The sequence below is a fragment of the Ciona robusta genome, chromosome 1 (genome assembly GCF_009617815.1).
Source record: "Ciona robusta chromosome 1, ASM961781v2".
NCBI classification, from domain to species: domain Eukaryota; kingdom Metazoa; phylum Chordata; class Ascidiacea; order Phlebobranchia; family Cionidae; genus Ciona; species Ciona robusta.
In genome coordinates this window covers 14,002,823-14,024,776 of record NC_143235.1, presented here as the reverse complement: position 1 = coordinate 14,024,776, position 21,954 = coordinate 14,002,823, and the positions used below count along the sequence as shown (strand labels likewise).

At 35.9% G+C, this 21,954-nt stretch overlaps 1 protein-coding gene across 3 annotated transcripts; it reads left to right on the top strand.

The window, feature by feature from the left end:
* The first annotated feature begins 528 nt into the window (after nucleotides 1-528).
* LOC149743549 (uncharacterized) lies at nucleotides 529-21,815 on the top strand. Of its 3 annotated transcripts, none has more exons than XM_089882568.1 (33): nucleotides 529-838; nucleotides 1,311-1,385; nucleotides 1,644-1,751; nucleotides 2,728-2,772; nucleotides 3,591-3,678; nucleotides 4,058-4,087; nucleotides 4,337-4,479; nucleotides 4,714-4,879; nucleotides 5,366-5,482; nucleotides 7,170-7,266; nucleotides 7,467-7,684; nucleotides 10,357-10,431; nucleotides 13,090-13,155; nucleotides 13,852-13,933; nucleotides 14,207-14,282; nucleotides 14,791-14,891; nucleotides 15,435-15,486; nucleotides 15,875-15,911; nucleotides 15,968-16,018; nucleotides 16,239-16,328; nucleotides 16,384-16,455; nucleotides 16,639-16,691; nucleotides 17,028-17,137; nucleotides 17,509-17,674; nucleotides 17,821-17,849; nucleotides 18,115-18,250; nucleotides 18,654-19,898; nucleotides 20,176-20,269; nucleotides 20,599-20,787; nucleotides 20,843-20,929; nucleotides 21,253-21,354; nucleotides 21,452-21,505; nucleotides 21,561-21,815. In XM_089882568.1, exons 1-33 carry the CDS (start codon nucleotides 781-783, stop codon nucleotides 21,631-21,633), a joined length of 4,185 nt encoding a protein of 1,394 aa, XP_089738694.1. In that variant the 5' UTR covers nucleotides 529-780; the 3' UTR covers nucleotides 21,634-21,815. The 3 variants fall into 3 exon arrangements, with proteins under 3 accessions (XP_089738694.1, XP_089738149.1, XP_089739451.1); XM_089882023.1 differs by having other exon boundaries at nucleotides 17,506-17,674; XM_089883325.1 differs by lacking the exons at nucleotides 529-838; nucleotides 1,311-1,385 and having other exon boundaries at nucleotides 1,706-1,751; nucleotides 2,696-2,772; nucleotides 17,506-17,674.
* The last annotated feature ends 139 nt before the right edge of the window (nucleotides 21,816-21,954 follow it).

Sequence of the window (21,954 nt, the reverse complement as noted above, 5' to 3'; positions counted from 1 at the left end):
TAATCCTTTAGCTGGTGGCCACCTGAAATTTTTGTTTCAAAATGTTCCTTAGGTCTCCCTGATACCCACTGTATAATTTTTTTTTCAAAAAAGTCGGGCGTTCGTGTCGAAAATTAACTTTGAAAGTGCACGAAATCGTGCTGCGTCACCGTATTTTCCACACCGGCCGTTATGAATTAAACCAAGGTTAGATTATTACGTCATAGAATGCGTATTGTTACGTTTGATTCCTACGTTAAAACAGTGGGAAAAAACAAGGCTGTAACGTATGTAATATACCACTATTGTGACGTAACAGACCGCGATTGTGACGTAATAAATCGTTAACCTTACGCAAATCAGACGAATTACGGTGACGAAGCATGTTTTCGCGCATTTTTAAAGTTAATTTTCGACACGAACGCCCGACTTTTTTGAAAAAAAAATTAGACAGCAGGTATCAGTGAGGGCTATAGAACATTTTGAAACCAAAATTTCAGGTGGCCACCAGCTAAAGGATTACCTTAATAGTCTCTTCATTTACGTCATGATAAAGCCAACCACAATAAAACATGCATGTTGGCGTTGCTAAGATGACATTTTGTACATCACATCTCTGACTAACTGTTGGTCCATTTGTGTTAAACTTTATGGCACGCTCTAGATGTCAAAAGAAATAATCCCATATTCAATAATAATTAATCATACATGTTACATATATATATATATATATGATTGTGATTTGTGATCACAGTGTATTAGGAACTTAGAAATTAAATCTCTGGATTTAGTTTCTGTAAAATGAAGTCAAAACATCGGCCAAGAGTTTTCTTTGACGTTGATATTGGTGGTGTGTCAGGTAATTTATTACTTACCCACATAATTTTGTACGCTTTTAATTATATGTACTATCCTTGGGTACCCAGTCAAAATCTACATGCAAGCATGTACAATTCCAAGCCACATTTTTAAATCTTTTGAACAGATTTGGTTTATTGTTTAATTTATTGGCCTGTAGGACAAAATGTGGAGTGCGTAACCAAAAGTTTGTAAATGTGCACCTGTCATACTTTGCGGACAGGCTTATACTGTTGCTTGTATTTATAAATTCCTCATTGTAATACAGGAAACAGTAAAATTAGTTATACACATAGATGCCAAGCCCGGGGTTGCAGCGTGAGCAGGTCTACCCTGTTGTTTTGTACTGCATTGATCAGTAAACATTACAAACAAACTTGGATTGTTTTTTATAGAAATGTGGACTAACCTTGCCACCCCTGCACTTTCAAAGGTTTTTTGGCACCAACGTATATTAACTTATATTCTTGCAGTTGGAAGAATTGTCTTCGAGTTGTTCAATGACATTACTCCGAAAACTTGCGAGAATTTTCGATGCCTGTGTACAGGTATGTGTTGCTTTTGTGGCTTGGTAATATTTAACTGTTTTTAAAAAGGGTTAGTTTTAGAAGCAAATGTATTATCTATTCATGAAACTAGCGGTTTCCAAAACTTTTCTAAAAAGTTTGCCTGGTGGACCTTTTGCAATTACTTTGATATTTCGCGGCCGTATAAGAATCAAAGAATGCTATAGGAAAAATGCAAAAACCATAGTTTCTATCCATTAACTATAAGTTTAAACACATAGATCTATGTATTTATTCCAGGTGAAAAAGGTATTGGCAAGACGACAGAAAAACCTCTTCATTACAAAGGAGTTCCATTCCACAGAGTTATCCATGATTTTATGTTGCAAGCGGGGGATTTCTCCCAAGGTAGAGATAGAGATCGAAGTGTTGTAGTTTGGACCTATTGCATGTTGTTTTTACATCTAAAATCTTTACTTCATATACTATAAATAAGATAAAATATCATTAAGCCTACGTGTAAATAGTAGGGTGGGAGAAGACGGAATACCTTTAGCCTGAAATATCCAAATATCCTGATCGTGTTTCAAACAATTAACTATGGGGGTTGTGAGGATACCGTTTTATAAGTCTTTAAATGTTTTTTGTTTACCACCAAATTGAACGATAAAATAGAATAAAAAGGTGTCCCATTTTACCCACCTTACTATATATACATAAGTAGCCTACTGTTCCAAAATGTCCACATATACCAAACTCTTAAACCCATACTGCTATGTATGAAAACATAATTGATGTTTATTCAAGTGATGCTGTTAAAGAATATTGGTTCTTAGTGTTTTGTATAAGGTTATATTGTTTGTATATTAGGTACAGAGTTGATTTAACTTACAGTGAAATTTGGCTAAATGTCCGAAGTTTGGCATGAAATTTAAAGTCTATGCTATATTACACTACATGTCCAAGTGTCTGTGCTGCAAAATGTGTTAGAGGTTTTAAAGTTTGGTTTTGCTTTAAATTTGGTATGTTACTATTTGTTTATTGATATTTTTATTATAATCTAAATATTCATTAATCTTAACAAAATGATATTTTTAATGCAATATTCAGCTAAAATAGTAACAATATTTTCATGCAATATTTAACCTAAATATTAAAAAGAATACCTAACTTTATCACCTTAACTAATCAACTTATCTTATTTGTGAAACTGTTTTGTTTCTAAATAGAATTAAGGCTTTAATAAAGAGTTGAATGGTGAGTGTTAGGTACCGTGTTACTTTAATTAGGTGGCTGATAATTTAGTTTGTCGTTACTTTTCTTACAAATGAGTTTAAATTTAACCACACCAGTTGAGCGCAAGTTTACTTCATACATTGTACAGGGAATGGTCGAGGTGGGGAAAGCATATATGGGGGATATTTTGCTGGTAAGTCTAATTTCTAATATGATATGTTATGGTATATAAAGTTTATACTAGTAACCTTTTAGCAGCTCATCTGAAAAACATAGCAAAACAGCAAACGAAACGTCTGTACAGTACGATTTTTTATACCAGTTAAGCTAAAAGATTATTTACATTACGCCTGGTAGCAGATGTAACAGAATATCATTGCTTAAACTGTATGTTTGGGTACATAATTTAAAAGGGAAATGAAATCATTTTTTTCCGTGATTAAATTTTCTATATGTAAATGTGATGTGGTTTTTAGAATCCTAAGGGCCCAATCAATAGTCCTAATTATTTGGCTTGAAGTACCTGTCTAATAATGTCTACGTTTCACAAATTATGAAATTTGCCAATTCAGTATTCACGCTAAACTAAAATAACAGTGTAAGCTAACAAAGCAAAAACGCCAAAAAAGTTAATCTTTTAAACTAAAATCGACTATGGTTGTAAACTTTAATGTTACGTCTACTACCATGCATGGTGTAAAGTAGTTTTTTTACACTCATTTGGTTTATAAAACATTAATAAAAATATTATAATAAATTGTTTTTAAGTAACGTATAATAGCCTATACCAGATGGGACGAAAAACAATTGTTTAACTCCTTCTTTGTTCAAATATAAATATGTAGATTTTATATAGGAGAATAAGGCCTACTTTTTTGTGCAAAAATTCATACAATGAGACATAAATGTAAAATGGTATTTGCAATGGTAGTTGTTATAATACAAATTCTTTTTCATACACCTATGCCCGTATATAACTCCTTTGTTTGAATGCAAATATGTTTATTTCAGATGAATCTTTTGAAGTAAAACATGACAAACCTTTTCTATTATCAATGGCGAACCGGGGTAAAAACACAAATGGATCTCAGTTCTTTATGTGAGTGTTATCTTGTTACAACAATCGTTAAAACTTTCAGTGAATAAGTAAATAGAGGTTTAACCGCCAAACCTGGGGTGGCAGGGTAGGCAGGTCAGCCCTGGAATTTTCTGTACTGTATTTTTCCGTAAATATTTGGAAGTAATTAATTGAAAAAGTTTAGTGCCCATGGATGCAGCTAAAGACACAACATGTTATACCCTAATAAACATGACATGAATAAAATGCCAAAACATTGGTTCTTTAGGATTACAGTTTACCAAAGTTGCTAAATATTTAGAATTACAATATGCCAGGCAGCAATAACTTATATATAATACAAAACCAATGTTCAATAATGATACCAATATTACAAGTGATTGATATTTAATTTCCACAGAACAACTCAAGATGCTCCTCACTTGGATGGGTGAGTATATGCTCCTGTATTTACTCCCTAAATGCTACTACTGAGTATATTCTCTTGTGTTCACTCCCTAACGTTTACGGTTAGATTTATTACCAAACAAGCATGGTCAAAATTCACAGTATTCCACACAGTGAATAATAAGGTTCCTTATCTATTAAGAACAAGAAATTTTTTATATTATTTACCATTTTCCTATTTTGACCATGTCACCCAATATTTTAGTAAAAATTAAAATATAAATTACAACAGAGTTCATGTCGTGTTTGGACGGGTTGTTGACGGAGAAAAAATTGTCAAACTGATTGAGTCGCAACCTACCGATACAAATAGTAAGCCATTGAAGGAATGTAAGATTGTTCACTGTGGAGAGCTGGTGTTGGCTTCAAAGAAAAGTGAGTGTTATGCAGATTTATTAAAGTATTACATTTTAGGTTTTTGGCAGTGTTCTTTAACCAGTTTTTCTATTTTTAAAAATAAAGTGTTTTTATTGTGTGGTTTTGCTTAAAAATAATGAAAATGAATGATTTAGCATTTGCCTTTACCCCTAATATCAAAGTAATGGTACTATTAGTTTTTTACACCTTAATTACTGTTTATAAATGTTGCGTGATTGTTAATATTTGTAGAAAAACACAAGGAATCAGCGGAATCGAATGATGAGTCAGCAGAATCCTCGAATGCTGACTCATCCAATGAGGACGAGAAAGCAAAAAAGAAAAAGAAGAAAAGGAAACATAAAAAGGAAAAAAAGAAGAAACACAAGAAGAAGCAAAAGAAAGAATCAAAGCAGGAGTAAAGATTTTTCTGTTTTGTGTGTTTTAATGCATATCCTAAACACATTTGCACAGTTCACCTACCAAAAACAGTTAAACCTTTTGTGGCAATTGGGACATTCTCTGATTAGTGATTAATATGAAGAATGTGGTTATACTCTGTTTATTTTTAGACACCTTTCACACTGTAGTAAAAACTGGAATGCTGAAAAGTTGTATAAAAATTATTATACACCCCTAACCTAATATTACGCCTATTCACTTCAAGATATTATGTGCTGAAGGTGTCCCGTCTTCTCCCACTCTACTACATTGTTCCGTGCACTCCTAAAAGGCCCTACATTATACCTATGTCCTCTCTGTTTTTAAATAACACCTGAAACAATCAGTGATACTGCTCATTTGTTTAGACACTTTTCACTGTAGTATAAACTGCTAAAATGTATTATACCCCTAATGTACAACTTATGTGTTTTCTTTTTTTAACCAACACCTGACACCACAGATCAGATGAAGAGGCAAAGGAAGAGGAGCCGACTCCATTCAGCACGATATCTGCAGAGGAAGTCCCTCAAGTTCCTGAAAGTCGATTCTTACAAAGAGTTAAATCTAATGATGGAACGTGAGTAGTAGATAAGTTTACTGTTATTTTAACTCTTCATAATTTGACTCAACTTAAAAAAATGCTGATCTTACAAAACAAACATAAGGTTTCACTTTATTAAACATAGGTCTACAGTGTTGGAACATGTTTGTTGCGTATTTTAGTTTAGTTTGGACATTATTCACAAAAACCTTTAATAGCCTTGCAGGATTGTAAAAGTTGTAAATCCGGACGGTGATCGTTTAATTTTATTGAAAATCCGGACGTAATATGTTTTTACGTGCGTCTGTCACCCAAGCTACCAAATCTTGTTAGAAAGCGTATTACTGACCATCACCACGACACCATAGTCTAGTGCGGGCGCCTGTGCGATAGAAACCTTTGTTAAAGCTGCGATCTAATGTTTTATGTTCTTCGCGTGTTCATAATAATCAGCTAACGAAGTCGCTCGAGTAACAAACATTGCCGTGCTGCAATTTGACATTTTGCGTTTAATTGTTACGTCACATGTCTTATTGGAACATAACTATTAACTATGACGTTTCATTATGTAACAATCGGGAGGAATGCCCACTGCCCAACGAACCACGAGATCGAAACATCGTGTATGAACGTCACATTTTTACGCTCTGCGCGGGCGTAGGAAATAAAGGAAGACGCATGCGGTAGCATACATTCTACACCTAACAAACAAAGCAATCGTTGTGAATTTATTCTCGTGAAAAGTGCCGTAATGAAACTCTGGTTCTCGTGCGGTGCCAGCGAACGATGTTTTTTGGCTTCTGTCCAAGCTCGGCCGGGAAGATACCTTACTTTGTAATATCATATTACAATTTGCGTTGGTTCTAATTTACTGATAGCGTCGCTCCTCACTCTAATATTTGCACCAATTAAAATTCACATAAACCCAATTTACCTGCATTTATTAAAGTTTAAACTATTCTTGGTTGCTTGCTTAAAATTATATCGGGAATAAAACAATTATATGAAATATAGAAGCACATAAACCACAATTGTTATCTAAAATTTTAATAGTTTATCAAAGGTATTATGACGTAATCATCGTTACATTTTTAATCCACGATGAACGTGCGTAAAACTTTTCAATCTACCGATTTAGATACGTCGTTTTAATAAATGTAATATCCTTTTAAATTCACCACATAAAGGTTCCATGTGACATGATTTGTGACAAAATTAGTATAGTGGGTGTTAGGAAAATGCATTTTTTTTAATGTTTGCACAAACTGTTTCGTCATTTTAACTATTCGCCGTGTTCTCGCAATGTAACCGATGCGGTTAAAATAGAGCGCACGTTTATGTCGTCAATAATTACGGAACAAAGAAACCAAAGAGTATATTGTCGGCCGAACGTAAGAAAGTTGATTTTAATATAAATAGGATTTATTTCTACTAAAAAAATCCGGTCGTTTTTCGACGATCCGGACGGTGACATTATCACTGAAAAAGGGGTATTTTTACAATCCTGTAGCCTTGTCAAGCACATGATTTATGCCAGATTTGGCCTATTACCACACAATATAAACTTGTAAAGTAAAAAATCAGGGTATCACGTTTCACACATGATTGTGTGACTAACTTTTACTGCCTCCACAAGTTTGGTGTAGACCACTGTAACGCCTAATATGCTTGATCATGGTCATCATCATATACTTACAACTCACGTCTAAATCTCTGATATTAGATCAACATCAGAAGGGCAAACACCGGCTTCCGAACGCAGCCATGCTCGGCAGTGGACAACAAGGTCTGGAAGAACCATTAAAGGACGGGGTGCACTGGTAAGTTTATCATAAGTTGTATAAATACATTATTTCAATTTGAAAATGTATGATTTCAGTTCCTTTATATATTAACAAAAATGTATTAAGCTGTTATTAGGTGAAATTATATTTAAAACCTTACTTTTCTTTACCAGATGAGCCATTAAAGGATTATCATGGTTTTTAATCTTAGTTTTAAGATTATTCTGTTTCCATAGCGATATAGAACCCCATCGAGGTCTCGTTCCCGAAGCCCCCGTCGTAGATCCGATCGTTTCTCGTCACGATCTGCTCGACGGGGAAGTGAGACTCCTCCCCACTGGAGGGAAGCACAGAGAGGTCAGAGGCCTCTTCGGCGCCATCGTGAGTCTTCAAACGAGGAAGAATCGTCCACAAGGTGGAAGCAGACGTCGCCGTCGGCGATGGACAAGGACAGGTCGATGGATAATAACGGGGATAAGTCTGTAGAGGGGGGTGGGAAAGATGGGGTCGAAAACGGGGTTAAATCTGGGGCTAGGGGGGGTGATGGTCACAGGGAAAGGGCACCAAGGGAGGGAAGAGACTCTGGGAGGCGCGGGGTTGGTGAGAGGAAATCTAGGTACGAGAACGGAAGGTTTAATCGAAGAGAGAGTGAGAGGGGTCGTCGTGACGATCGGGGTGGGAGGTTTGGGAGGAGGGAGGAGAATGGACATGAGGAGTCTTCTAAGGATCAAGAGGTTGGGAGGAGAAGAGAGAAGAGGAAGTTTATGGAGACAAAGCAAGAGGAGGTGGAAGGGAAAGATGTTGGGTTGAATGAAAAGAAGAAGGGAGAGTCTTCGGAGTATAGTTCAAGTGATGGGGAGAAGAAACCTGCTGCTAAGTTGCTTGTTTCCAACTTCTCTTCTCCCAGTGAGAGTGAGAATGAAGAGGAGAAAGAAAGAGAGAAGGAAGAGATAAGAGAGAAGCAGAAGTTGGAGCTGAGGAAAGGAATTGAAAGAGAGAAGAAAAAGATGGAGATGGAGAAGAAGATGAAAGAAGAAGCGATGCAGGTTGATGTGGAGGAACAACTAAAGGATGTTGGGCAGCAGGATGTTGTTGTTGAAGAGAAGAAAGATGAAAAACATGAGGAATCTGGATGCGAGGAGGTTGTGGAGGAAGAAGTGATGGAAGATGAGACGAATAAAGATCCTGTGGAGGTTGGGGGTTCTAAAGAAGATGTTGAAGTGTCTGGTGTTGATAAGGAGATTGCTGCGATGGAGTCGATTCAAGATGAAGTTATCATGCTCAATGTTACGGAGACTCTTGCTGATCCCGCGGCGAAAGTGCAACTTCCCGAGGCAGTGGTAGAGGTTGGAGATCAGGAGAAAGTTGAGAAGAAGAAGAACATTCGCCCGAGAAGGGAGTCGAGTGGGGAGGAAGGAGAGGAGGGGAAAGATGGTGGGGTTGTGGAGGGGAAGAAGAAGTCAATGTCGCCAAGCAAGGATGTTGAAAAGTCACGTGAGAGGAGGTCTCGTGAAAGGAATCGTTCCCGTGACAGACGAAGATCACGTGACAGGAGAAGCACATCACGCAGACGCCGTTCTCGAGATAGACGAAACAGCAGATCGCGGGATAGAAGAAGAAGTAGATCACGTGACAGACGAAACAGCAGATCACGGGATAGAAGGAACAGCAGATCACGGGATAGAAGGAACAGTAGATCACGGGATAGAAGAGGTAGCAGATCACGTGATAGACGAAGAAGTAGGTCAGGTGATCGTCCTCCACGTCGACGAAGCAGATCACGTGATAGAAGAAGATCACCGGTTCGTCGACGAGGGAGTTACTCACGATCACGAAAAAGGTCAGAAAGAAGTAGATCACGAAAACGATCAAAATCATCGGATAAACGCCGCCGACATAGATCTTCATCCTCATCTAGTTCTAGTTCAGATGACAACAAGTCCAAGAAAAAACGAAGTCGTTCGAGATCAAGTTCATCTGATTAGTTAAAAAAAAACATGAAACAATTATAAAGAATTTTAAATTGAAGGCATCCCTGTTAGGTGAAAATTCCCTGTGACCATTCCTGCCCAGGGGTTGATACTTTGGGGTTTAAGACATTCTAACCAATTGAATAATATTCGTGGTATAATATATCATTTACTTGGAAATAGTTTTTAAAAGTAAACTATTCGTAGAGTTTTTATAATTACACTGACATCTTGTTTAATGGTGTTTTATGTTTTTCCTCCCCACAAAACGTTATTTCGGCGCGAAATTGAATTGCAAGTCTTTTAATGGTTTATATCAATACTGTGGTGGCCATGAGCAAAAGGAACATTGTTAGAACTTTAAACTAAATAAATTGCCAAGGTTGATCAGTCTGTATATATTCTGTTGTAGCTGTGTGTAAATAAACTTAATTCAGTTGCTTACATGTTATCTATTCTAATATAATGTAATGATCAAATTTATTAATCACCCACAAATAACTTGTAAGGTAACCGGTAACTTGTAAGCGGGCATAAGGTGTATGAAACAGAACACCTGGGTTATAACGACTTCTATTGCCTGCCACCCGAGGATAAAGTAAGTTGCATTCATTCATTGAAGTCACACATGGTAAGTCGGTTCTAGTTTCCCCACAAATTGCAGATTTCTTTACTCATTTGTTCATACAGGTTCGTTGCAGGAGCATAAGGTGAGAAAGTGTTTCACTTTTTAAAAACTCTTTTTTAAAATTATATCCGAAGTCCCATGGCCACCACACTATGATATGTAAACATTAAATGACTTTTTTTCAGCCGAAATATAGTTTTGAAACAAGGTTACCTTATGGAGGTAAGGAGTGAATAGTTAATATTATTAATTTTAAATTTTTGAAAACATTGCTTTTTAAACAAAAATTAGCATGACTTAAAAGTCAAATGTGTTTAAACGCTTTTTGTAACAAAAGTTTTCAATTGTTTAACCTAATGTTTTCTACTCATATTTATGTTTCTATACACTAGTAGTCATTGTTCTGCACTAGTATTAATTTCCGCTGCATGCTAATCCCACAATAATATTTCAGTTGATTTTGCATGTTTAGTGTTGAGCTGCAGTGTTACGCAACCAATTTAAACAAATTTTGTTTACATTGATTAGATCCTACATCAACTCATGGCTTAGTGATGTGGACAACACTGAATTTACTGACAAGGAATGGTCAGCAAACGAAGGGTATGTACTAAAGATAATTGATCTGATTTTATAAATGTAATTTTTTTATATCGGGAAAAAGTTAGGTCCGAAAAAAAGTTATACTAATACCCTTTTTGCATGGTCACTTTTATGCGCGTAAGTACTCGCATATTTACTCGCAAAAACAAAGTTAACACGCATAACGTCATAAGCGTGTCATCTGCTGTAGGAGGTTGGTTGTTACTCGCATTATGCGAGTAAAGAAAAGTATGGTGGAAGTACAGTTTCACTTTTAAGAGCCCAATCTTTTTCGGGTATTATTTTACAGGATTTAGTTGGTAATAGCACCACGAGGTGTTAAAACTTATTTTATACTAGATTCAGGGGCGTATACAAGGGGGGGGGTCACGGGGGTCCGGACCCCCCCCTTTGAATATTATTTAAAAAAATTTTTTTTTTTTTTGTAAAATTGTTTTTTTTTTCTTTAATCTAAAGTTCCACTATTTCTGTGTTAATATTTTTACCCGGGGTTAGTATAAGGTGCTTAATCACGTGTAAAAAACTAGGGATGGGCCGAATCAGGATTCCATCAATTCGGCGTTATTCGATGCATTTTTTATTATGCAATCGAATCCGAATATGCGTGGTTGAATACGTGGGATTCGAGTTTGTAACAAAACCTAGTTCAAACAAATTCGTTCGTTAGGAATTTACTCTTGGAAAGTCAGGAACAGCAGCACCTGCGAGTTACTGAGTGGCATGTGTGTCCGCGTTTGATTTCGTAATTAAAGGCGAAAAATTGTAAAACTACTCATACTTTAATATTGCAAAATCTTTTGTAACAATTATAAATAATTTTTTTTACATGAATTCTACATGTTGCAGCACTGCAATTCACGAAACTCGTGTCTTGTGCGGTCTCTCTGATCGTAAACCACATGTTCGTTTGATCGGAAACCACGTGTTCTGTGCGATTTTGATTAGCGGCTCCTTCCGACTAAAACCGAACGTGTTCGCGTGCGCCTTTTCTCCTTAATGGCGTCGTTAGCGCTCGGGCCCAGGCCATTATTAACTGTTAACAGAAGCATATTAATAAAACTATAACGATTTGCACGTTTTACATGCCTGGCTACAGGTGCAATATCATAAAACAAAAAGTGAATTAAATATTTAAATTCAACCGTATTGATGTAGAGACCAGTCGTCAATACAACATTTCACTCTGCCAACTTTGTAATTCTGGATAATATGTAGATGTAATATCGAGTTTAACCTTTCATGGCATGTGGTCAATGATGGTGCATCGCCTTATATCGGCACTCGGCCGGCGTTGATAGACAGGTTTTTAATTAATTTCTCGGCTTGTAGAAAACGCTAAAATAAAACGTTACCAAGAGAAACGATGCTCGATTTGCACCGGTACCTACGCAGCACCATGCGTCAAGATCAGTTTTATTAATGCTTTGGGATGTTGATCTATAACTGTTTCGCATGTGTAGAAATCATGACGTTATCTCATACAATCGACTATCAAAAATTTTGATTGCGGTCGTCTTTGTACCCATTTTTGCTACACACGCTGTGTGTCACACGGTGAGTAGACTTAACTCGATTACGACTTTTTACTGAGGTATAGAAAGTTGGGTACTATCACAAAAAGAACAAGGAACGTAATTCTAACGTGTTTTTTACATCCACGATGTAGCTAATAACGGACGCGTCAATGGACATTATGACGCAATTAACCACATATAAATTGTTGTTACGTCGCAAAATAAGCTTCGCCGTCGTAACCCAATAACATGACAACGTACGTGGTAATTTAAAAATTTAATTAGGTTTGTAAAACGGGGGGGTTTTACAGCAGAAAGGTGGGGGTTTAAGCAAAATTTTTTTTTGCGCCTTCGGCGCAAATTAGATAGCCTCCCTTTGAACACATCTATTTGCGCCAGCGTGTGCGTTATTATTTATGCTAGTCAGGGGGGGTTTTTATCGAGCACGTTACGTTTTATACGCATCCATTTTCTAAGCAAAAACTTGCGGACCCCCCCCTTTATAAATTCCTGGATACGCCCCTGACTAGATTTACCAATATTGCGCTAAAATAAGCTTACTCAATGTTGATACGCGCATAAACCAATGACCATGCAAAATAACGCGGTTAGCGAGTTATCATATGACGAGTTAATGCGGATCGTTATTCACATTAACTTTTTACCATGCAAAAAGGGTATAAGTGAGTTTATTTCAAAATTAGTAGAATTTTGTTTAATAAATGTACAATTTTTTTACACAATTAGTAAACTATGCTCATGCTAGGATTCAGTAAATATTAGTAAAACTATTGTTTTTTAATTAGTTTTTACCATTTAGGTGTTAAGCATAAGTAAAGCTGTGATTTTACATTTGACAAAATAGTTTATAAACATATTCGGTTTTGGCAATTTTTCACAGAATTTAGGGTCTGGTGCTACAAAGTGCTTAACAGAAAAGTTCCATCAAATTGCATAATATAACAGATACATATTTTGCCTAAATGGCAACCTCATTCACCTAATTAAATGAATCTTTTATTTATTTTTTGTCTGTTGTGTATTCCGTAGAACCAAATCCTGACTGTATTCCATTACACAAGAATATGGGAACCAGCTTTAGATTCATGGAAATATTAAAGTTAAACGTTTACTTTTACCACAGAAATGATGATGAAATGTTTGGGCCTTCCCCCTTTCCTGGTAGTGGACGTCAAAACAGTGTTGCCAGGTAAAAATGATACCACTTAATAATATGCAGTGTTACCAGATCAAAATGTTACTAAAACATTAAAATTATTCAAGAGGTGTACTCTGACCAACATCTAACCCATATACCCACTAACCCCTAACTAATTAGGTCCGGCGCTGTGGCTCAGTGGTTCATGCGCCTGCATCGAAACCAAAGTGTCCCCGGTTCGATGCTCGGCAGCGGTACTAAAACTGATCGGCGTATGTGTCCTTGGGCAAGACACTTAACGGACATTGTTCCAACCCAGCGGTCACTAATGGGTTGTCCAAATTATCAGCCATATCAAATAAAAATCATACACAAAGTTGAAAAGTATGGTAACTCGTAAGCACACGAGGATAAAAATGGTGCCAATATTACGCGTCTGACTGCGATGCGGTGTCGCGCCACCGGTCGCAGAAGGACTTAAATGGGCTTTCCGGGTGTTGGGGTAATGGGCCATATCTGGCCTAAATCCTAGGTGCTTGACAAGGACCTAACCCATAAAGAATAAAAAAAAATATAAAAAAACCCTAACTAAAAAACTAGCAACCAAAAACTTTTAACTCCTAACCTGTATAACCACAAGCTCTGCTCCCGGACTACCAACCTCTTAACACTTTCCACCAGCCTAATCCGTAAGGTATGCAAAGTTCTTCACTAGTGCTAAAATTAGTTGATTGTTTTTTGTCATAGAAACGTGGACAATGGAATGTTCGGACCACTACTACCTCCCAACACAGTTCAAAGAAATAAATCGAACAAAGTCAAAAATAATGTAAGTTGTCTAAAATATTCTTTTTAAAGTATTACTTTAAAACCTTAAACTTGGTAAAAAAAAGCATCCAAAGGTAAAAGAATTTCTTAGATTTTCTCTTGAATAATTTGAATAGTTTACTTTAAAATACCCTTTTCCCCTTAAATGTATAAATGTCCATTTTTCCAACGTTGTATCTATGCCTGTTTGAAGAAAACATATATTAAATAATATTAAAGGTATTCATGTACATGGCAATTCTACTTTTTGTGATTTTTTAAATATTTCCTGCAGTCTGATGAAATACAAGGTGATTCTCAACATTATGACATCACAAAGAGCAAATGGGACAGTCCAAACTCAAATGAAGGTAAATATTTTAAAACACAATTGGTTGGTGCAGTTTTTCTAAATCAGTATTTATGATCTCTCAAACACTTGTTTTCACTTCCATTCTATGGGTTCGGAAATTTAATTGTTTATTTAAAACGCTCTGGACTGTACAGTTTGAGATTTAATGATGTTTTGCAGTTTTTTGTAAAATATATATTTAGTTCAAAAACATGAATGATGTAGAGAAATAACGGAAAATTTATTTTACATTCTGTTAACCTGTTACCCTGCATGTATTTTACATTTGGGCTGTACATTTTGAGATTTAATTATGTTTTGCAGTTTTTTGTAAATCAACGGCTCTTCTGGTATAAAAAAACAAGCGTGTTTCCGAAGTTTTGTCTGCTATGCGGCTAGACATATTCCCTGATAAAGTCTTGTCGCTACATCGGAATTACAGTTTTTTTATACCAGATGAGTCAATTAGGCATTAATAACATTATGCCTGGTAGCAGGAATAACAGAATATGTATTTTACATCCTAGATATAAACGCACCCACGACCCCACCCCAACCCAATGCAAATGAAGATACAAAAGTTATCAGTGGTGTGTTAGGTGTTGAAGATTTGGTGGTGCAGCAAAAAGTAAGTTATCTATGTTATTAGGCCGAACCAGGGGGTATTTAAGGTTTCACTTCCCCCCACTTAAAAAAAAACAATTTTTTAAAAGGTACAAAAAATGTGTTTGCGGAAACTTTTCCCGCCAATTATTCTGCCAGTCAGTTGTTGTTGTATATAGATGTTTTTAAGTTCTATACATCACCAGTTGTCTCATCAGTGTGAATGACACTCAACAGTTCAAAACCATGCCAATATGTAACTTTGTGGGTGATGAAGGTTTTACGACCCCCCACTTAAAAAAAAAAATTTTTAAAAGGGTAAAAAAATTTTTTTTGCGGAAACTTTTCTTGTCGTTTTTTTTTCTGCCAGTCAGTAGTTGTTTTTATTGTATGTGTTGCAGACACAAATATTACGCTTGTAAAAAATAGCTCCACTGAAAATTGATTGTATATCGATGTGTTAAGTTCTATACAGGTTTCTGATCGGTATGAATAACACTCAACTGTTCAAAACATAATAGATATTAAGTTATATCATGTTGTGTGTTATGTAAATATTAATTCACAGAGTAAACATCGAAGTAAAAGGAAGAAAAATTCAAAAAAGAAATCCCACAAAAGTAAGTTTTTGTTAAAATGTTAATTTTCCAGTTTTTCACTCCACCTTATGCAGCAGGGTAACTGTAATAAATTCTGCGAATCTGACCCTGATCCATAGATCGAAGGAGTCTATGCCCTGATCTGGTGCTCATAGAGTTGAACGATTCTTGTGTAAAAAAATACAGTCTGGATCTGGTGCTATGAAAACGTAACTGACAAAAATTAAGTTCAACCATTTGTATAATAAAAAAGATATATTCTAAAATAAAAAAAAGATATATATATTCTTTGTCCAAATGGCATTGTCAGTCTTTTATTTAAATATAATCTGATTCTTAGCACCAGACCGATATAGCAGGATAGCTAAGTCATTATTTGTCTTACACATTTACATTTCTCTTTCCACAGATGACAAAGAAAGTGGATCAGCCTGTAGCAAGTCAAGGTATGATTGTTGTTGTTGTAACACAACTTATTATGATGTAACAATGCATGTTCTAGGTCAAGGCATGTGTCAAAGGAAGGTCATCATAGAAAGAAGCATAAAAACAAGTATGTTTGTTTACAAACAATATTTTAATAGTTTGTTTATCCTTTTTTGTATGTCATACAGTTCATGTTTTAATATATCTCTAATGTACCAAATATATTAGAAATGGAAAAAAAAAACAATGTTTTAAAACAACAAAATTATGTTACTTAATGTGAAAATTTTATTGCTTCAAAAGTTAATTTTATATCAAAAGTTTGAAATCAACATTATTTTGCTCAGAAAATCTCATCATAAATCACCTGACTCCCACTCCTCGGATGAAAGAGAAAGAAAGAGAATACGGAGGAGATCCTCCTCCTCATATCATAGGTTGGTTTATGATGTCACAATGTTTGTTTAATATTTAAATCTAAATATGTTTCAGGCGGCATCACTCTTCCAGTGTTCCCAGATCAAAAAGTCGATCACCTGATAACATTAAACAACATATGCAGAGGTAAAATTTGGCAACATTGATAACTAAAACTGTTTCTTTAACAATTAACTCAGGTAATTTAAAGTGCTAAACCAAACACAACATCTTCTGCAATGCATTAATCAATAAACATTTCGTTTAATGTGGCAAAATAAAACCAACCTAATATTTGATTTTTCGCTTATTAACATTTATATGTTTCAGGCCACCACAATCTTCAGTGAGTCCTATTTCAACATCCAAACACAACAGCAAAGGTATTTTTAATATTAATATGGGTTAATTTGTATAATTTCTATGTAAAAAGTTTGTGAAATGTAGTTGTGGTTTTTTGGTTACACCGGTGGCATGTGAGGTACTTCCATTATAAAAGCAGTCTGGGGTGTTTGGGTAATGGATTGTATCTGGATTAAATCCTAGGTCCCTGAAAGTTTCTCACCAACATAAAATAGTTTGTGAAGTTTGTACAGTAATGGTTTAATGTTAAAGTCTGAGAAGTTTTGCAAAAAACAATGTTTACTGTTTTTTTTATATTTTAAGGGCATAGTTTATTAGTTTTTTTTAACATTGTACAACCTGCATATTTTTATTAGAAACCCCCAAAAAAGAAGAGAGCAAGGCAAAGAAGAGAATAAAAGAAAAAAATAATTTGTTGGCATGGCAACCACCACTCGAGGACGATGAAGAGGAAATTGTTCTCTTGGTTTGTTTTTGAATATTTGTTGATGATTTTTTAAATAAACATCTCAGTAAAGAAGGTACCATTGCAATTTACGCATGCCTGTTTTTGAGAATATAATATTATACTTAACAAACATTGCTCTAACCCACAAATGGGTTGTCTAAATTGTCAGCCATACATAAAAATCACTCATAAAGTTATATATTTGGTAACTTGCAATCAGTTCTGCCGTGTTAAGATAAAAAAGTTACATTCATACTTATATGTGCAAGGAACTTGGATTTTTTCAGTAATGAGCAAAATCTGGCTTGAATCGTAGGTTCTCTATAGACCTCACCCATATAAATATTAAATGCCTAGTGGACTGTAATTATTCTTCATTTTCTTAGAAGAAACACAAAGAGAAAAAAATCACTTCTTCTGCGGAAAAAACTCTTCCTGAAAATATGCTGACTAATAATAATGTGGGGCAAGATTCAAAATTGATTAGTCATGATATGCAAATTAGCAAGAATGAAAATGCGGAAACAATAGAAAATAATGCCGTCACTTCTCCTAGTAAGTGGTTTATGTATATATTTTGCATATCATCTTTTAAAAAAAATCAAGAAAAATAAAAAAGATTTTTTGATTGAACATAATAAACCATAGTTGTAAAATTTCCAAAATAAAAAAAACTGAAGTTTTAAAACATTTTCTTGCAGCCGAATCCACCCCTGAAGTTAAAATAAAGGTGAGACTGTTTTGTTTTACCATATTTACCAATTATTTTTGTATAATAAATAATATTTAATAAATTTTATAAGATAATTTTCAAAACTGATCTTTTGGTCACAAGACAAACAAAATTTTTCTTTTCAATAAATTATATAACTTATATCATTGATACACAATATTAATATTTAATAATGTGTATATATTATACCAAAATCAATTTTCTGCCAAGAATTCTTGAAAAATATTTTTTGCGTGCTAATTTTTTAATTTTTAAACAATAGGTTGATGATGATGTCATAGATGAAATGTTGACCTCTGCACTTGACCTTCAACCTGAGATCAAACCAAGGTCAAAGGTCAACATAAGGTCACGTATGTTACAACTACAACAAGCACAACAGAACAATGAAGTAAAAGGTGACGATAGATTTGTAATTTGTGTGAATATTATTTATGGTTGAATGAATGTAACTTATTTATCTTCTCACCCACAGCAAAGCAACGACAGCCCTTATAACATGTGTGTTCTGTTTCATATACTGCTTACGAGTTATAACGAATGTAACTTATTTACCCTTGCATGACATGGCTACAACAGTGGTTGTACCACGCGTGTTCTGTTTCATACACCACGTGCCGGTTTACAAGTTACCACATATGTAACTTGGTGGGTGAATTTTTTAGATTTTCGTAGAACCAGTTTTTTTTGATCTGAAGGCAAGCTTTCTATTCTTTTCCTAAAAAACAAATATTTTTTGCAATTTAGTGAAAACTTTCTCTCTAGCGGAAATTATTTAAAGTTTAAATATTTATTCCACAGTGAACAACATTGAGTTAGAAGTAAACAATAATGAAACCACGAACAACAAAGCTGAAGCTGTTTCTCCTGATGTGATACAATTGGGTGTTTCACCCATAATTAACGGGGTAACCCCTATCACCCCCATGGAGGTGACCCCTATTACTTCTGGATTAGGGGTCAATCCAAAAGATGTTGAGTCCCATCTTACCCCGGCAGTGTCCCAACTTACCGGGAGTGAAGGTAATTCCCCTGAAAGTGTGGGTTCGACGGGTGAATATGGTGATTCCCCTGAACCACCTAAAGATATTGGGATTTGGTCGGATGACGACGAAAGTAAAGTAAAGAAGGTATCTGTGAAGAGAAAGAAGCATAATCGACGAGGTGACTCAGCGAAATTAAAAGATGATTCGGCAAAATTGACAGGCAACACAGAAAAATTTGAAGACGACCCAAAAGTTGACCCAGCAAAGAATGCTTCAGGTGCCAAATTTCAAGATGACTTAGATAAAATTGAAGTTGCTTCTGAAAAAAATTCAAACAAGTTGGAAGAAAGTTCAAAAGTTTTTCCTGCAGAAATTGTGAATGAACCAGAACATACTGAAACTGTGGTCATTAGACCAGAACCACCCCCACCACCCCCAACCAAACCCACCATGATACCTACCCTGACCCCCGCGTTTACCCCGGCAACAGTGGGTCAGTTCCGGGTAAGCGACCCCGGTCGTGTCATCGAAGATCAAGTAGAGGAAGAATTACAACTCCACGACGGGATTCCCCACAAAAAAACCTTTGTTTTCAACATAAAACTCCCCAAACCTGAGGATACCGGGAACCCCCTGAATAAGAAAAAGAAACATAAAAAGAAATCGAAAAAAAAGAATAAAGAAATTGAAAAAACTTCAACATCTGTTGAGACCTTACCCACTGCGTCAACCACTGTTATCACTTCAGGGATTTCCCCTTCCAACCCGATTCAAACAGCCGGAAATCCCCAGACAGCAATTCCTGGGGCTTCCCCCTCTTACCCCGCAATGGGAAATACCCCTCACCAAAACATGATGTACAACGCCCATTATTACCACACAATGCAAATGCACCAGCACTACATGAGGGGAATTCCCTACCCGTACTACCCCCACCATATGATGGGGTACATGGCTTACCCCAATCGACCCCCCTTACCCATCAACGGACGACCCCCGCTGCCCTCGGACCCCCCACCCTTACCAGACGAAGCATCAAAACCACCGGAGCCAGTTTTCGGTTCGTTGTTTTATAATTTTACATAACTGTTTGTTCGTATTTTATATTTTTAATTTAAGTTTGTTTTTTTTTATATGTACATAAGTTTTACATTGTTATTTATATATACATTACTTTTTATTTTTTTTTATTTTTATATATAGCTTAGCTGATAATTTGGACTACCAATTTTACCCATTAGTGACCATTGGGTCAAAGAATTGCTGTTAAGTGTCTTGCCCAAAGACACTTACGCCTACAATTCTTACTCACCACTAACCCCAATTTTTACCCACAGACTCGAAGAGATTAAGCGACCACGCTGTCTTAAGTTTGTTTGCAAGTAAAGATATCACTGAGGAATCTTTACAAAAACAGTTCAATCCCGACAAGTAAGCCTTTGTATTTTATTTTCCATTTGATCACATTTTTTAACGAATTATAAATAGCTTTTGTGAGTTGTCTGTCTGCTCATAGTGAAAATGTACATATGTTATAAAAAGCTTTGTGTTTATTGTTTTCAGTTTTTTGTTTGATCAGTTGATGTACACTTGTTTTTAACTACATAAGTAAAAGTTTTGAATAAAAGCGGTCTGATAAACCCACAATACAGTATAGTTTGTTTTGCATTTCATTCTAGCATTTTGCCCATGCAAACAAAAAGACACAGTTTAATTTATTAATACATTGTATTATGACAATATACATTATGACATCACAGAGATGACGTCAAACTTCCTTCCCCCGCATCGTCACGTTCAGTCACGCCTCACCGAACACGCAAACGTCATCGACGACGTAAGTCACGTGGTCGTCATTCATCATCAAGCGATTATACGTCACGCAGTCGAAGTACGTCACGTCATCGTCATAGAAACAGACGACGTCATAGTTACAGCAGTAGCAGCAGGTTGGAAAATATGTTCCCATATTTTGTTCAATCAATAATATTCACACACCTTTAGATCTTCGTCGTACTCACGATCGCCATCTAGCGACAGAGATTCAAGCAGAAGTCGATCGTCATATTTCTCTTCCTCGTCGTCGCGAAGGTTGGTTTTTATTGTAACTATCACTGTATCACAAAGTTATATACGTGGTAACTTGGTCACGAGGTGTATGGAACATAACATGGATAACAGATGTCGTTATCCGCCACGCGAGAGCGAATAAATCTCATTTATTTATTCATACTTCTATGCATATGAGCATTCTGCGAGTGGTTTTGTAATGGGTCATGTCTGGCTTTAAAACCACCAGTTCTTTAATGAGAACCATACCCATATAGAATAGAACACGCAACCATCACTGTAATGTTAACTGATACACATATTGCTTTTATGACGTCACACAAGAAATCCATAATCCTTTTCAGCCGCTCACGTGACCGACGACGTCACACCCGTTCACCGTCTACGTCATCATCGGATAGCGACCTTGATCGACCTTGTCGTCACTACCGCTCCACTAGATCAAGGTAACTTAATGACGTCACATACAATGACGTCATGTTGAATGACCTAACATTTAATGACGTCACGTTTTATTAACACTTTCCGCTTCCTTGATTTTAGACGTCATAGCTCACGTGACTACTCTTCCGACTCCAGCGCTTCTCGTCGTGGAAGGTTAGTATTATGACGTCATGGTATGTTACGTCATCACTAATTTTTATTTTAACAGAAGCCGGTCGCGTCGTAGATCACGTGGTCGGTCGTACACGTCACAATCATCGTATTCGAGAAGTTCATCGTGATTATGACGTTACTGTAAAGTTTCAACAAAGCATGTCTGTGACGTCACTTTGTTTAACAAGAGAGATTATGACGTCATTTAATTTCGACGCGCGATCGAAGATAGAAGCTGCTGTTATGACGTGGTACTGCCACCTACGTAACAATGGTCATTATGTGAATCAATAAACTGATATCTCTATTATGACGTCATTTTATAATAGAATAAAAATGTTATGTCAGTTGATAAATAGAAAGCGGGTAACGAAAATGCAAAGATGGTAAAACTTAAATAAACCTTATTTATACGTAGTAAAAGAAAATTTGGAATAAAAAAAAACTTC

Coding starts and splice junctions, on each gene's coding strand:
- LOC149743549 (XM_089882023.1), top strand. CDS start 781: ATGAAGTCAAAACATCGGCCAAGAGTTTTCTTTGACGTTGATATTGGT. Junction 19,899..20,175: donor ACCACCGGAGCCAGTTTTCG/GTTCGTTGTTTT, acceptor TTTTACCCACAG/ACTCGAAGAGATTAAGCGAC. Junction 20,788..20,842: donor AGTTACAGCAGTAGCAGCAG/GTTGGAAAATAT, acceptor ACACACCTTTAG/ATCTTCGTCGTACTCACGAT.